General features: G+C 43.0%; 1 protein-coding gene and 1 long non-coding RNA gene across 4 annotated transcripts in view; one reads left to right on the forward strand and one right to left on the reverse strand.

The window, feature by feature from the left end:
• Window positions 1-15,838, forward strand: part of LRRC2 (leucine rich repeat containing 2) — an 82,536-nt gene that overhangs the window by 36,304 nt on the left and 30,394 nt on the right. For all 3 annotated transcript variants that reach the window (XM_012473843.3, XM_012473842.3, XM_012473841.3), the window contains exon 2: window positions 12,327-12,470. In XM_012473843.3, coding sequence (XP_012329266.1) covers window positions 12,346-12,470 — 125 coding nt within the window. In that variant the 5' untranslated portion in view covers window positions 12,327-12,345. The remainder of the gene's footprint in view (window positions 1-12,326; window positions 12,471-15,838) is intronic.
• On the reverse strand, window positions 4,524-7,169 carry LOC135270822 (uncharacterized). The gene is made up of 3 exons (XR_010338980.1): window positions 7,103-7,169; window positions 5,337-5,372; window positions 4,524-5,024 (listed from the first exon to the last, which is right to left on the reverse strand). It is a non-coding gene; the product is annotated as an uncharacterized LOC135270822 (long non-coding RNA).

Here is a 15,838-nt window from a genome sequence, read left to right on the forward strand (position 1 = left end):
AGGGAAGGCCAGACAGGAGAAAACATTTAAGGTGGGTTCCAGGGGTGTGGGGAGGAAGCCACGTGAATGGCGGAGGAAGGTTTGGGGCTGAGGGAGCAGTGTGTGCTGAACTCTGAAGGGGAAGAGGATGGGGTGGACAAGCATTGAGGAGGGGAGAGGAGCGGTGAGGCGGGATAGGCTGGCCAAGGGCAGACTGTGCCAGGGGCTCACTGACTCTGTGGAAAGCTGGGATCCCATTCTCATTTCAAAGGCAGGTCTCAGGGATTTGTGCCAGGTGGTGGCACGATCTAGTTCTCATTGGAAAGTGACTCTCACTATTGAGTAGAAGATGGATTGGGTGGGGGTGAGTGGGAAGCCAGGAGACCAGTTAGGAGGCTTTTGCACAACTGAGGCAAGGTGTGACACTAGTGGGTGGTGAGAAATGCATGCCCTCTAAGACCTAGGTGATAACTGGATGTGCAGATGAATGTGTGTGTGTGCATGTGTGTGTGTGGGTGTGTGTGTGTGCACGCCATCTGCATAATGAGTGGGCAGAATGAGGAAACAAAGCAAAAGAAGTGACTTCTGGCCGGGCGTAGCGGCTCACACCTGTAATCCCAGCACTTTGGGATGCTGAGGCAGGCAGTTCACCTGAGGTCAGGAGTTCAAGACCAGCCTGGCCAACATAGTGAAACCCCATTTTGGGTAAAAATACAAAAATTAGCCGGGTATAGTGGCTTGTGCCTGTAATCCCAGCTACTCAGGAGGCTGAGGAAGGAGAATTGCTTGAACCCAGGAGGCGAAGTTTGTAGTGAGCCAAGATTGTGTCACTGCACTCCAGCATGGGCGACAGAGCAAGACTTCATCTCAAAGAAGAAAAATGACTTCTAGATCTTCTAGATTATGATGGAGTCATTCCTGAGGTATAGAATTAAGGGAGGCCCAGGATGGACAGACTCTAAAGGAGCAAGTTTGGAGGGCATCATGCTTCTTTGAGATGTGTGTGAGACATCCAAGAACACATTCAAGGAGGCAGCTGGACATGGACACCAGATGGCACCATAAGTTAAGACTGGTTTTTATAAGTATCTTTTGTAAAAATCCACTGTCTTATTTATTGCTGCATAACAAGTTACCCCCAGGCATAACAGTTTAGAATAACAAACATTTATTATCTCATAGTTTCTGAGAGTCAGAGGTCCCGGGAAGTTTAGATGAGTGTTTCTGGCTTAGGGTCTCATGAAGTTGTGGTCAAGATGTCCACAGGGGCTGCTGTCATCTGAAGGCTTGACTGGGGCTAGAGGATCTGCTTTTAAGACATCCCCCTCCGTGGCTGTTGGCAGGAGGCCTCAGTTCCTCTCCTCGTGAAGCTTTTCTACAAGGCTGCTTGAACATCATCATGACATGATAGGTGATTTCCCAGAGTGAGCGATCTGAGAGAAAGTGAAGACCTAATCTCAGAAGCCACACACCATTACTTTCACCACATTCTAGTCACTAGAAGTGAGTCACTAAGTCTAGCCCATGCTCAAGGGGAGAGGAATTAAGTTCCCTTCCTTTTTAAAGGGAAGAATGTGAAAGAATTTGTGGGTATAGTTTAGAACCATCACATCCAAAGCAAATTATTTTACCTTTCATTGTCCACTAAAGCTAGGATTAGTAAACCATAACCTTCAGGCCTGGCACCTGTTTGCATGTGGAATGCGGGCACTGCTGGAGCATCTGGGGACCAAGCTGGAGTATTTTCTTGTCTGTATTCCCTCGCTGCTCTCTGCGCCTATCCCCCTGGCCAGCTGTACCTTGCTGCAGCCCAGGGCCCACCCTGGTTGCCATCTACACATGGGAGACTCTGTTGTTAGCAACTGCCAGGCACCAAGCAATGCAATCTCAGTTTAGGAGCTGGTGACTTAGTAGGTCACCTTGCCTCCAACCAGCTGCCCCATTTGTGATGACTGGAGAAGAGAAGGACACTCAGGCATCTGTCTGGGTGATAATGGGGCAGAGAGAGAAACTGGCTTCAACAAGCTTACTCCCCAGCCCCTTCCCTGCCAACCTCTCCCCTCTTTTTGTTTGAGACCCAGGCTGGAGTGTTTTGGTGCAGTCTCAGCTCACTGCAGCCTCTGACTGCCAGGTTCAAGTGATCTCTCACGTCAGCCTCCTGAGTAGTGAATAGCTGGGACCACAGATGTGCGCCACTGCCCAGCTAATTTTTTTTTTTTTTTTTTTGTATTTTTGGTAGAGACAGGGTTTTGCCATGCTGCCCAGGCTGATCTCAAACTCCTGAGCTCAAGCAATCCACCTGCCTCAGCCTCCCAAAGTGCTGTGATGACAGGTGTGAGCCACCGTGCCCAGCGCCACGCCCCCCACCACTTTCACCATACCTGCAGGGCTTTCCCTCTTGGGCTAGTCCCTCTTGTTCTGAGAATGTTTTCAGCAAGCAGCATCTGGACATGAAGCATGCTCACTACTCCAGATGGTTCTCTGGAGGCAAGCAGGGAGAGGGTTCTCTTTTGTTACGTAAACACCTACATCATCTTTGATGTTGCTTATTGGCCTGCGAAACCTCAATTATTTACCATCAAGTTTTCTGAGCCCTGCACTAAAGCAAAAGATTTTCCAGGCATTATTTTCCTTAATCCAACCTTTGAGAGCCTGCTGATGGTTAACATCTTCACTCAGGAGCTGGAACCTGTTTGTACCTGGGAGTCCTTGGACTGGAGAGAAGGTGCCTGATGACACTCTGTGGCCCCAGTGCTCTTTCCTTTGCTGTGAGAGATGCCACTGTTCTCCTTCCGTCTCAACATTGCAGGTGTTTTCTCTGGAAGATGCTCTGCGACTGTGGACAGTGTAGCCCAAATCGAGGGAGGCTTGTTCTCATAATTCTGCTATAACCATGCAAAACCAGACCCACAGCAGGGAACTGGAATCAGATGCTGTTTTGGAACCATGACACTCTACTGTCAAATTCATTGAGGGTCCAGGCTGAAGTTTTGCACTTAGGATGCTTTGTAGAATCTGCTTAGTTGTAAAGTTTCCGTAAGAGGATATTGCTTTGTTTGTATTGAGGGTCTGGATCCCGTAGAAGTTAATTTTCCCTTTTCTGTGTTGGTGTAGTATATTATGATGACATTTCTTTTCTTTTTTTTTTTGAGACAGAGTTTTGCTCTTGTTGCCCAGGCTGGAGTGCAATGGTACACTCTTGGCTCACCGCAGCCTCTGTCTCCTGAGTTCAAGCGATTCTCCTGACTCAGCCTCCTGAGTAGCTGGGATTACAGGCATGCGCCACCACACCCAGCTAATTTTTTGTATTTTTAGTAGAGATGGGGTTTCTCCATGTTGGTCAGGCTGGTCTTGAACTCCTGACCTCAGGTGATTCGCCTACCTCAGCCTCCCAAAGTGCTGGGATTACAGGCGTGAGCCACCACACCCGGCTATGATGACATTTCTATAGTCCTATAGAAAGTTAATATTTAGGACATTACATTCTATATCTTTGCCTGAAAGATTGTGTTGACTAGAATTTATTCTACAAAGTAGAGATTAGCTTTGTAACTTTACTAGGAGATCTCTCCCCTGAGCTGCTGAGGGACTGGCACCTGTGTCTGTCTCTGACAACTGCGTCCTGTGGGCTCCCTAGTGTGGCTTCTCCCCTGGATGGAGAGTCTCCTACTTTCCCTGGACTGACACATGGACTCTCATTTGAAACTACTTTCCCAGTCTCAGCACCCACCCATGAGCTACTACCTTCTAGGTTAAGGTCAAATTTGTCCAGTTGTCTAGAGAGGTCTGAACTCAGCCCTGTCCTACGTGGGATGCCAGGGGCTGGGCTTGACCTGACACTTAGGGCCTTGTATTTCATAGCTTCCCAACACCTTTGGACATCACATGTAAATGTCTAGCAAACGTGGTCATCACCTACTGTTCTCAGAGGTACAATTTTCTCCAGTTTTCATTATACATGTTTGCGATCAAAACTTCAACTTATGGGCAAGATGCTGATTTAAATCTTGGCACATTCAAAGCCCTCTTAATTGTATAAGAGAAACTTTTTTTTTTTTTTTTTTTTTTTTTTTTTTTGAGATGAAGTCTTGCACTGTTGCCGGGCTGGAGTGCAGTGGTATGATCTCAGCTCACTGCAATCTCTACCTCCTGGGGTTCAAGTGATTCTTCTACCTCAGCCACCCAGGTAGCTGGGATTACAGGCACCTGCCACCATGCCTGGCTAATTTTTTATATTTTTAGTAGAGGCGGGGTTTCACTATGTTGGCCAGGCTGGTTTTGAACTCCTGGCCTTGCGATCCACCCGCCTTGGCCTCCCAAAGTGCTGGGATTATAGGCATGAGACACTGCGCTCAGCCTCTTTTTCTGCTTGTTAAAACACAGGGAAAACAGTGAACATTGTTAGATGACACATAGGATATACTGTTTCCCACCAAAATACTGAGAGTAGTAATGACTTAAACTACTTAAAAATGTGTCAGGGCCTTTGGTAATTAAATTTCATAATTCCAGGAATTTATCAAAGATGATGAAGCCATTTTTTATTGACACGATCAAATATTTAGAACACAAAGGCATCAAGAAGAGACCATTCCTCTAAGATGGGAACTAGAATTACCTTTCTCTAAGTTAATGCATAAAAATTAATAAGCAACCATTTTTTAAATGTAGGGGCAGTTAATGTACAGCTCTGGCTACTTCCTAAGGGCCAGCTGGCCTAAGGAAATGAAAGAACCTTAACAACAGCATCTGTGATGCGTCTGGTTGATCTAGAGAACAGGAGCCCTGTGGGTAGAAAGTAATTCTTCCAGCTTCAGTTACTCTGGCTGGCTGGGCTGCCCACACTGCTCAAATGCAGTTAACTTTACTTCAGCTTTTTGATTTATGTGTAGACTTGGGTTCTGTGTAGAAATTTCCTCCAAAAAACTAGGCTGATGGATTCTCTTTTTAATGTTTCTTCATTACTGGCTGTGGACTTTGATCTTTTGTTTTCAGGCTGATGCATAGCATTCCTTTATGGAGACTTTTATGTTGAAAGCCAAAGCCTTGGCCGGGTGCAATGGTGGCTCACGCCTGTAAAATCAGCACTTTGGGAGGCCGAGGCGGGAGGATCACCTGATGTCAGGAGTTTGAGACCAGCCTGACCAACATGGTGAAACCCTGTCTCTACTAAAAATACAAAAAGTAGTTGGGCATAGTGGCAGGCGCCTGTAATCCCAGCTACCTGGGAGGCTGAGGCAGGAGAATCCCTTGATCCTGGGAGACGGAGATTGCAGTGAGCCGCAATTGCACCATTGCACTCTAGTCTGGGTGACAAAGTAAGACTTCGTCTCAAAAAGAGAAAAAAAAGCCAAAACCTTAATTAAGCTCTTTGCCAGTTAGATACTCCTTAGCTGAAGATAAAAGACTAAGAAAACTGGTAAAAGAAAAATTAAATGCACTTCTTTTACCTATTATTTTTGTGAAATTTACCCTTTTAGTGATTTTGAAATATGCAATACATTATTATTGACTATAGTCGCCCTGCTATGCAATAGATTTCAAAACATTTCTCCTATCTATCTGAAACTTTGTACCCTTTGACCAGTAAATAACTCCCTATTCCCTTCTTCCCCGGCCCCAACCTCTTTCTACACTCTACTTCTTTTTTTTGTTTGTTTGTTTGTTTTGTTTTCTACACTCTACTTCTATGAGTTCAACTTTTTACGATTTCACATAAAGTGAGATCATGCAGGGAACCTTCTTCTTCTGATTAGAGGAGCTGTAGACCAAAAGAGAGGAGCAAATCGTCAAAACCGTCATGCTTTTTTTTCTTTTTTTTTTGAGAGGGAATATTGCTCTGTCGCCCAGGCTGGAGTGCAGTGGCGCGATCTCGGCTCACTGCAATCTCCGCCTCCCAGGTTCAAGTGATTCCCCTGCCTCAGCCTCCCGCGTAGTTGGGACTACAGGCACGCACCACCACGCCCGGCTAATTTTTTGTATTTAGTAGAGATGGGATTTCACCATGTTGGCCAGGATGGTCTCGATCTCCTGACCTCGTGATCCGCCCTCCACGGCCTCCCAAAGTGCTGGACCGTCACGCTTTTTTATTCTCTTAAATCTTTGCTGCTTGGTCGCGACTGTGGGTGCAGTTGTAGGAAGTACACGGCAGAGCTGGCTGACTACAACATCAGGTTTTTGGTCAGAGGACAGAAGAAGGGAGCCCAGCGATCTGGAAAGGACCAGGGAGATCACAGAGAGAGAGAGGAATTTGGGGAAAACAGCTTGCTAAGTTTGTTCCTGGGCTCATCCCCGAGCTGCGCATGCGTGGATCTGACCTTAACCAGGACGCCAAGGATGTTTCAGCCACACCCTAGACTGGCCACCGGGTGGCGCACATGGAACATAGCTGAATAGCACCACGAAGACAAAACTGAACAGCCGTGGGGATTACAACCCACAGAAGGCAGGTTGGAATTTAAGGTCTGAACTCAACCAGATAGGTTACATACGGCGTCAGTTAACTCACTGCCTCTCAGCTTTGAATGCGCCATTCAGTAAATATACTCTGTGTTATACAATGGTATTCCTTTGAATACTGGTCCTTTAAAGTGAGCACGATGTTAAGCTTTCTCAATGGAAGGCACTGGAGGGACAAGGTAGTAAGAATAGGCTTCCCGCCTATTTTTTGGCGTGGGCCGGGGATCAGCAGTGTGCATGTGAGACTATCCATCAGAACCTGCCGTATGCCTGGGCTCAGAATAGTCCCTTTGCGACTTTGCATCCTTGGCCTTGTAGTTACCTTTCTACAGCTCTCTTGAGCCAGAAAACGGAGCCTCTGTGCAGCCCATGTGCTCGGAAGGCCTCCTGCCTGTGCTTGTATTTCGACTTTCTTCACAAGCCTCCAAATTACCTGCACACGGTTGCCTGTGGCCCTGAGGGTCACATGCCAACCTGCCACACCTTCTGCAAGTGCCTGTGTGGTACACACACTCTGAAGGCCATCTGTCTCTTCTAACACCTGGACTTCCGTTACATGGCCACGCCACCAGTTGCTGATTAGCTGTCCATACCTGAACTTGAAGGTGTTGTCTATTAGTTGCTCAGCAACTCCAGACTAGCCTGCCCAAACCGGAGGACTTACCTGCTATCTGATGGGCTGAACTCCTTCCAAGTTTGCCTTGGATATGCTCCCTCAGCCCTGGGGTATGAATGGAAAGATAGAAAAATATCAACAAAGAAACAGAAGATATGAAGAACTAATTGGAAATTTTAGAAATAAAATAGACAATAATTGAAATAAAATACTCATTGGATTGGCTCACAAACATAATGGAGATGGCATAGGGAAGAGCTAGGAAACTTGAAGGTAGATTACGGTATTACCAGTCTGAAAAAAAAGAGAAGAAGAAAAGATTTATCTAAAATGAACAAGGCCTTAAGAATCTATGGAACAATATTGAAAAGTCTAATATTTGTGTAATCAGAATCCCAAAAGGAGAGGAGAAAGAGTGTAATGCAGAAAAAAATTTCAAGAAATAATGGCTGAAAAATCCCTAAATTTGGCAAAAGATACAAATCAACTGATTAAAGAAGCTAAACAAATCCAAATCAGAATAACTCCCCCCTCCCAAATCCATGTCCAGATATAATAATTAACCTGAAGAAATCCAAAGATGAAAAAATTTTGCCAGGTGCAGTGGCTCGTGCCTGTAATCCCAGTACTTTGGGAGGTTGAGGTGGGAGAATCAGTTGTGCCCAGGAATTTGAGACCAGCCTGGGCAACACAGTAAGAGCTCATCATTGCAATTTTTTTTTTTTTAATTAGCCTGACATTGTGGGGCATGTCTGTGGTTCCAGCTACCTGAGAGGCTGAGATGGGAGAATTGCTTGAGCCTAGGAGATTGAAGCTGCAGTGAGCTGTGATGGTGCCACTGCACTCCAGCCTGGGTGACAGAGTGAGATCTTGTCTCTGGATGGGGAAACAAAATGGAAATAGCAAGAGAATAAAATGATAATCAAAATGATAATCAAAATCTCCCCTATAGGAGATTATGATTCAAATTATTTCAGACTTTTAATCAGAGACTATGGATGCCAGAATAAAGTGGCACAACATTTTAAAAATGCTGCTAGAAAAAAAACAGGTTGCCTTCAAATTCTATATCCAGTAAAAATAATATTTATGAATGGAGGTAAGAGAAAGACATCTTCAGTTGAAGGAAACCAGATATGTCAGCATATTTTCTCTAAAATAATTGTTAAGGCAAGTTCTTAGGTAGGAGGGAAATGATAACAGGTAAAATTGAACAGCAGGAAGGAAGGAACAGAAACATACAAATATCAACATAAATATAATGGACTAGTTTTCTCCTCATGAGTTCTTTAAATTTGATGATTGGGAGCCAAAACTATAACATCGATTGACATAATACATAAGACAACTGCAACATAAAGGTGGGAACGTAGCAGGACCTGTGTGGTGGTAAGATTTTTACATCTCACTTGAAGTGGTAAAATACTGTTTCTAAGTGGACTGTGGAAAAGTAAGTATGCATAATAATTCTTAGGGCAACCATAAAACAAGAGAAAAAACTACCCAAAGAGACACAGTAAAATATATAATAAAGAAAATAAAATGGAATACTAAAAAGTGTTCAGAGAAAAGAAGGCAGGAAAGTGTAAAAGAGGGAAAAAAAGAGGGATCAAATAGAGAAAAAGTAATAAAATGACAGACTTAAACCAAACATACAAGTATTAAATATAAATGGCCTACATCCATCAATTAAAAGACAGAGATAGTCAGAATTGGTTAAATAAACGATCCAGCAATAGTCTGTCTACAAAATCTCACATCAACCATAAGTATACAGTTAGGTTAATATAAAATGATGGAATCAAGAAAGTGAAAAGCAACTCACAAAATGGAAGATTTTTTTTTTGCAAATTATATACCTGGAAAGGGACCTGTATCTAGAATATATAAAGTATTATTGCAAGTTAGCAATAAATAAAATTACCAATTAACCCAATTAAAAAAGGGAAAAGGATCTGAATAGACATTTATCCAAAGAAGATATAAAAATGCCCAATAAACATATGAAAATATGCTCAACATCATTAGCCATTGGGAAAATGCAAATTAAAACAACAAGATACCTCTTCACACCTACTAGGATGGCTATAATAAAAAAGACAGATAATAACAAGTGTTGGTGAGGATGTGGAGAGACAGGAATCTTCACATACTGCTGGTGGGAATGTAAAATGATGTAGCTGCTTTGGAAAAGAGTCTGGCAGTTCACAAAAGGTTAAATATAGAGTTAGCATGTAACCTCACAATTCTCTTGTATATTTACCCAAGATAAGACAACAAATATACACACAAAAACTTGTGCATCATTTGAACTTTTGTCAAAAATCTCCTTTAGGGGCCGGGCGCGGTGGCTCACGCCTGTAATCCCAGCACTTTGGGAGGCCGAGGCGGGTGGATCACAAGGTCAAGAGATCGAGACCATCCTGGTCAACATGGTGAAACCCCGTCTCTACTAATACAAAAAATTAGCTGGGCACGGTGGCGCGTGCCTGTAATCCCAGCTACTCAGGAGGCTGAGGCAGGAGAATTGCCTGAACCCAGGAGGCGGAGATTGCGGTGAGCCGAGATCGCGCCATTGCGCTCCAGCCTGGGTATCAAGAGCGAAACTCCGTCTCAAAAAAAAAAAAAAAATCTCCTTTAGGTAAAAAATTTTAAAGGAGACGAAGGCAGTCTCAGGCTGGGCAGAGCATCTCATGTCTGTAATCCCAGCCCTTTGGGAAGCCTGGTGGGTGGATCACTTGAACCCAGGAGTTTGAGACCAGTCTGGGCAACATAGTGGGGCCCTTCTCTACAAAAAATACAAAAATTATCTGGGCATAGTGGTGCATATCTGTAGTCCCAGCTACTTGGGAGGTGGAGGTAAGAGGAATGCTTGAGCCTGGGAGGTTGAGGCTGCAGTGAACTGTGATGGTGTCACAACATTCTAGCCTGGGCAACAAAGACCCTGTCTCAGGAAAAATAAAACCACAAACAAGCAAAAAACAAAGGCAGTCTCAGACATCAGAAATCAAAGGAAAGAAGGAAATAAATTAGGTCAGCATTGTCAGTTCTTTAGAGTAAAATTATATACTTTCACATGTTCAGCTGTGCAAACATAAGCCAGTTCTCTCACTCCTTTTGGCAAGCCATTTATAGAGAGCACACTCTTGATTCAGAAGATTAAAATTTGGCCGGGCACGGTGGCTCATGCCTGTGATCCCAGCACTTTGGGAGGCCAAGGCAGGAGGATCGCTTGAGCCCAGGAGTTCAAGACGAGCCTGGGTAATATAGTGAGGCCCCCGCTTCCAGAAAAAATTAAAAAATTAGCCAAGTGTGGTGGTGATGCATGACTGTGATCCCAGCTACTTGGGAGGCTAAAATGGGAGGATTGCCTGAGCCCAGGAGGTTGAGACTGCAATGAGCAGTGAATGTACCTGGATCACTGCCCTCCAGCCTGGGCAAAAGGTAATACTCTGTCTAAAAAAAAAAGAAAAATTAAAAGAAGACTAAATATTTGGCTTCATATCCCTGACTGCTACTTAGAAGTGTCTGAAATTGGAGGAGAAAAGTATTCACCAGCCCTGCTATTTAGCAACTGACAATCTGTGTTTGTGCAAATCGGGAAACGGATTTAGTAAGATTTTGCTGCTGCAGTTAGGGAAGTCCAAAACAGTATCTAGGAAGTTACTTTACTTAGATAAGGGACGTAAGTATAACTTAGTGGAATGAACACTGAAAGGTACTTTCCTGTCCTGATAATTTTTTTTTGTAATGATCAAATAATCACTTAAAACAAACAGTAAGTATAAAGTAGGAAAATAAAAAAGAAGAGAGCTCATTTAGTGTCCTGAGAGTTAAGCAATCTGGATGCATATCTTTTATTTACTAATTCATTCATTCACTCACTCATTCATTCAACAAATATTTATGAAGGACCTACCATGTGCAAGGCACTGTACTAGGTGCCAGGGATATAGACATAAAATTTTGAGGGGCCACTCATGTTTTATTTGGTAAAACTGAAAGTAGAGACTAAATCATCTCTGAATTCCCACTGAGATGTGATGGCCAAAATGTATCCAAGTCTGACTTTCCTTGCTCTTGGAAAACCAAGTGAACAGAGATCAATAGTCTGTGAAGGTTCAATCTGCAGGGAAACCTCAGAGGACATGTCTCCAGGCTGTGTGGTCAGTCCTAGGGGGCAGAGTGCTCAGTGGGGCTCAGTGCCATTTTTTCTTTTAACTTAATGGTGGCTGACCTGTAGCCTCAGATGATGAGGGCTGGGGATATTGGGGAGGAGAGGGAGAGACTGGTGGTCACAGAGACTACCCTGGAGAAGAGGAATGAGTTAGGCCAGCTGGACTGAGGAAAGAAGGTGGGAGGCAGATGGAAAAGGCAGTCCCAGAGGGGAAGAATTCAGGTGATGGGTCACGGAAGGAAGTCCCTGTTACATGCCTCATCTCCTATACTTAAAGGAAGGAAAGAACACTCAAATATGTTTAGAATAGATTTCTACCAGCAGAAAGGACTTTTAGAAACGCAATTATAACACTGCCTATATGAGCTTTTTTTTTTTTTTTAGATTTAAATACAACTAAGAAGTTATATTCTATTCTACTTCAGAGAGGAGAGAGAATGTGTGTGCATGTGCACACACTGTGATTAATTCATCTAACTTATCCTTGATTATGTAACAACCTACTGGGAATATTAGGTACATATACTAGTGAATTCAATAGAATATGGAACCGTGAAGTTTGAGGAATGCACAGTGGGCTTTGAGAGCCCAGAGTCTATCTGGGGGTTAAGGAGACAAGCGTGATCATCTGGAGAAGGTGACCCTGGAGTGAGTGTTGAACTATGACTTACTTACACAAAGTACTATCAAACCTCAAGAACATTAGCTAACTGTCATCCTCCCAGCCTGGGCAATATAGCAAGACCCTGTCTCTACAAAAAATTTAAAAATTAGTTGGGTGTGATGGTGTGTGCCTGTAGTCTCAGCTGCTTGGGAGTCTGAGGCAGGAGGATTGCTTGAGCCCAAGAGGCTGCAGTGAGCTATGATTGTGCCACTGCATTCCAGCATTGGCAACAGAGTGAGACTCTGTCTCAATATAAACAAAACAAAACCCAACCAGCCAAACAAACCAAATAAATAACAAAGCAAACTGTCATCCTTGAAGTAATAAGGCGTATCATCATTCCTTCAGCCAGGTGATTCATTCATGTTTCATCTTAAAGTTTATGTCAAAACTGTTTTATCAAGCTGACATATCTATATTTTTTTTAATAGGTAATTTCATGTTCCCAAAATGGGACACAAAGTGGTTGTCTTCGACATTTCTGTCATCAGAGCCTTGTGGGAAACTCGTGTCAAGAAGCACAAGGCTTGGCAGAAGAAGGAGGCGGAAAGGCTTGAGAAGAGTGCCTTGGAGAAGTACGTGTTTTCTCAAGTCTTGTAGCATGTTTCATGAGTAGGGATTTGGGCAGGTGACAGTTGCATTGTGGAGGAGGTTGCTTTTCTTCTTGGATTTTTCACTGTTGGTAACATTTTCCTCATTAAACTTCAGAGCCTTACACTGTTGTTCGGTACAAATATGCAGTTCCTGTGATAGCAACACCCATGGTTATAAAGACCTACCTACCACCCAGGCACCATGCTAGGCACGAGGAAGATAGAGATGATACAATAAATTCCTCTACAGTAAATGCTGTAGCAGTCTGCCTAGCTAGTGTTCACTGAGCTAACTCACTAGGCTGTCTGGCACTCTGGAGACCATCTGACTGCTTTCTGGGGCAGCTTGGGGCTGCTCTGTTGTGCACTTCAGCCCTCCCCCATTGAGCTGAATTCTAGATAAGAGTCATTGTGTTGGTGTCATTTTTACTTGGATAAAATGGTGTCATTTGCCCATCATATATGCTCATGAAATACAAGTAAAAAAGAGTTATGTGTATGATATTAAGTTGAGTGCTTTGGAAAATCTACAAGGTAGAAAGGTTGCAGGTGGCTTTGCATATGTCTGCAATTTTTATTCCCTGTGGAGAATCCAGAACTGGAACTCATGGATGATGCATGATGGGTGCTGTTTAAATGAGATAGGCACAATGGGATTTTGATTGGCATACCCATTCTCAAAGGAAGTCTCGACCCTACATCAAGTTGGCCAATGGCGGTATATCTATACACTTTAAGTTAAAAACAACATGTGTAAAGTGTGAATGTGTCTACATTCTTGGTTCTCCACCTTCATTAGCTTTTTTGATTAAACAAATACCTATTCTGATCATGCTTGATAATTAAGCTGCTACTGTGTTCATCACAGTGGTAGGATAGGTTACTACCCTCCCTAATTTGCAGATGAGGAAGTTGGGACTTAGGTGAGTTGCTCAAGTTCACAAAGATGGTAAGCAGAGTATGTGGCCAAGCCCTTTCCTCTATGCAATGCTGTAATCACAGGTAGTTGGAACATCTTTACTCTTGCCACTAATCTGAGATTGTCCAATATGAAGCAAAGGATGGCTTGAGGAGTTTGAGAACAGTCTGGGCAACATAGTGAGACTCTGTTATTACAAAACAAACAAACAAAAATAATTAGAGCCCTTAAACCAGACAACTCACATGGCAATGCATCCAGGAGACCTCCACTCACACAAATCATACAAAATCCCAGGGCCATATGAGCCCAAAGTCCCTCTCAGCGCAGCTTCGATTTCCTCTGCACACCTAGCAGGGGTTACTCTAGAGCAGGACAAGCTCCCCTTGGCAGTGGGGAGGGGAGTTAGGGAAGCACCTGTAGTTGATGCAACCTCCCAGGTTCTTGGAATGGGAGCCATGTGCAGACACCTGGGGTCGGCAAACTGCCTTCTCTAATCTGCTTTGGAGTGGAAGCTGTACCTTCAACTTTGTCTTTCATTGTGGTGTTAAACAGCTTTACACATCTCATCTGCATAGGATTGACCTTGACTTAGGCTCAGTGTCACTGAGCTTGTGCAGTGTCTCATCTTCACCTAAGACGGAACACTTCTTGGAGATTTGTTCGGCTTTTCTAGCCCAAGATAAAGAAAACAGCCACCAAGCTGGCTGGGCAGTTAAGGAGGAATGTGAGGCAGGGATGGGAAGAAATGTGCATGTTTAAGAAAGAAACTTAGTTTCTCAGGCTCCTCAGAAGTGAGGGTGGTAAATCTGCCTTCTTTACAGGTGTTTTTGAGCTTTCATAATATGATTCATACTGTGATCACTAGTACTATTTGAAGGTTAACTTTTAGTTTCTCAGGATCTGTTTACTGTGCAAAGGAGAAATTAATATGTTGAAAAATTAATGCCTGCCTGATTCTAAAAGGCAACTGTCTAGTTCATTTAAATTTACTGAAACAAATAAAACCTTCTAGCTCATTCTGTTACCTCACTTTAGGGTATCTCATCCTGTAATGCTGTAGTTGTTCCATGAAGTATATACCAACACTTTAAAGTTATAAGTAGAGATAAAATATGAATTATCACTCTCTCCAACTCCCAAACCCCTGGGCTGGCCTGTTAGGAACTGGGCAGCACAGCAGGAGGTGTGTGCAGTGAGTGAGCAGTACTGCCTGAGCTCCACCTCCTATCAGATCCATGGCGCCATTAGATTCCCACAGGAGGACGAACCCTATTGGGAACTGTGCAAACAAGGGATCTAGGTTGCTCGCTTTTATGAGAATCTGATGCCTGATGATCTGATGTGACAGTTTCATCCTGAAACCATCCCCCCAACCCCTCATCCAGGGAAAAATTTTCTTCCGTGAAACCGGTCCCTGGTGCCAAAGAGGTAAAGGACCGCTGATTTAGAGGAAGGAAAAAGAGCTATTGTTAGGCTCTAAGTGAAGAATTTCTTCTCCATTGAGGCTGTTTGCCATCTGGGCTGGGATTGTGGGTTCCTTTCCTAAGGAAAAGATATTTTATTTGCACATGTATTTATTTAATTAGTAGAACTCTAATGGTGTATTTGGTATGTTTATTGCATATTTGGCATTCTACTAAAACTGAGTTGAGAGGAAGGTTTCACATTCAATTATATGGGCGATAGAGTGGAAAGAAAATGAATTTTATTTATTTTAATTACTCTCAGGGAAGATAATGGAATTTAAAAAAATAGTTTATATTTCCCTCTTCACTTTTCTATCATTAGGTTTCAGAGGGAATAAGACAGAAGATATTTAAGAAAGAAAATAAGACATAAAGAAAATAAGACATAAAATATTTAAGAAAGAAATACAAAATAGATTTGGTATATAATTATTTTTAATGGGGTATACCTAATTTTCTTTTTTCTCCATTTTATATTGGCTGTATCAAAATATGTGAAATATTTATAATAATTTATAATTTGTGGTATAGGAATGATATATTACATGGGGCTTAGCTGGTATTATCTCATTACCTTGCTAGGATCTACCCTCAGGTTCTGTCTAAGAAATGAGGAAAGAAAAGTTAGAGACATTAATTTGAAAAGCGCCCAGTGAATACAAGAACTTGCAGTGGCTGTGCTGTTGGTTTAACAATTTTGGATGAATCGCTTCTAACAGAAATTCCAGCAGCACGTCTTTGACCTAGAGTCTGCCCCTTGCCCTGACTGCTACAGTAAGACCTAAATCTATAGGTAGATATTTAAAATTCATTTTTATCGTACGGTTATTAAACTAAACCCTGCAGAAAAGCTAATAAGAAAAGCAACAATCCCAAGCCCCTACAATATCTCCCAGAGAAGCTCACTTTCTTCTGCTTTTAAATTCATATCCCTTCATGTACTGATACACACACACACTCAC

This window comes from Aotus nancymaae, unplaced genomic scaffold (assembly GCF_030222135.1).
Source record: "Aotus nancymaae isolate 86718 unplaced genomic scaffold, 86718_ANA_hifiasm-v0.15.2.pri h1tg000067l, whole genome shotgun sequence".
NCBI lineage: Eukaryota > Metazoa > Chordata > Mammalia > Primates > Aotidae > Aotus > Aotus nancymaae.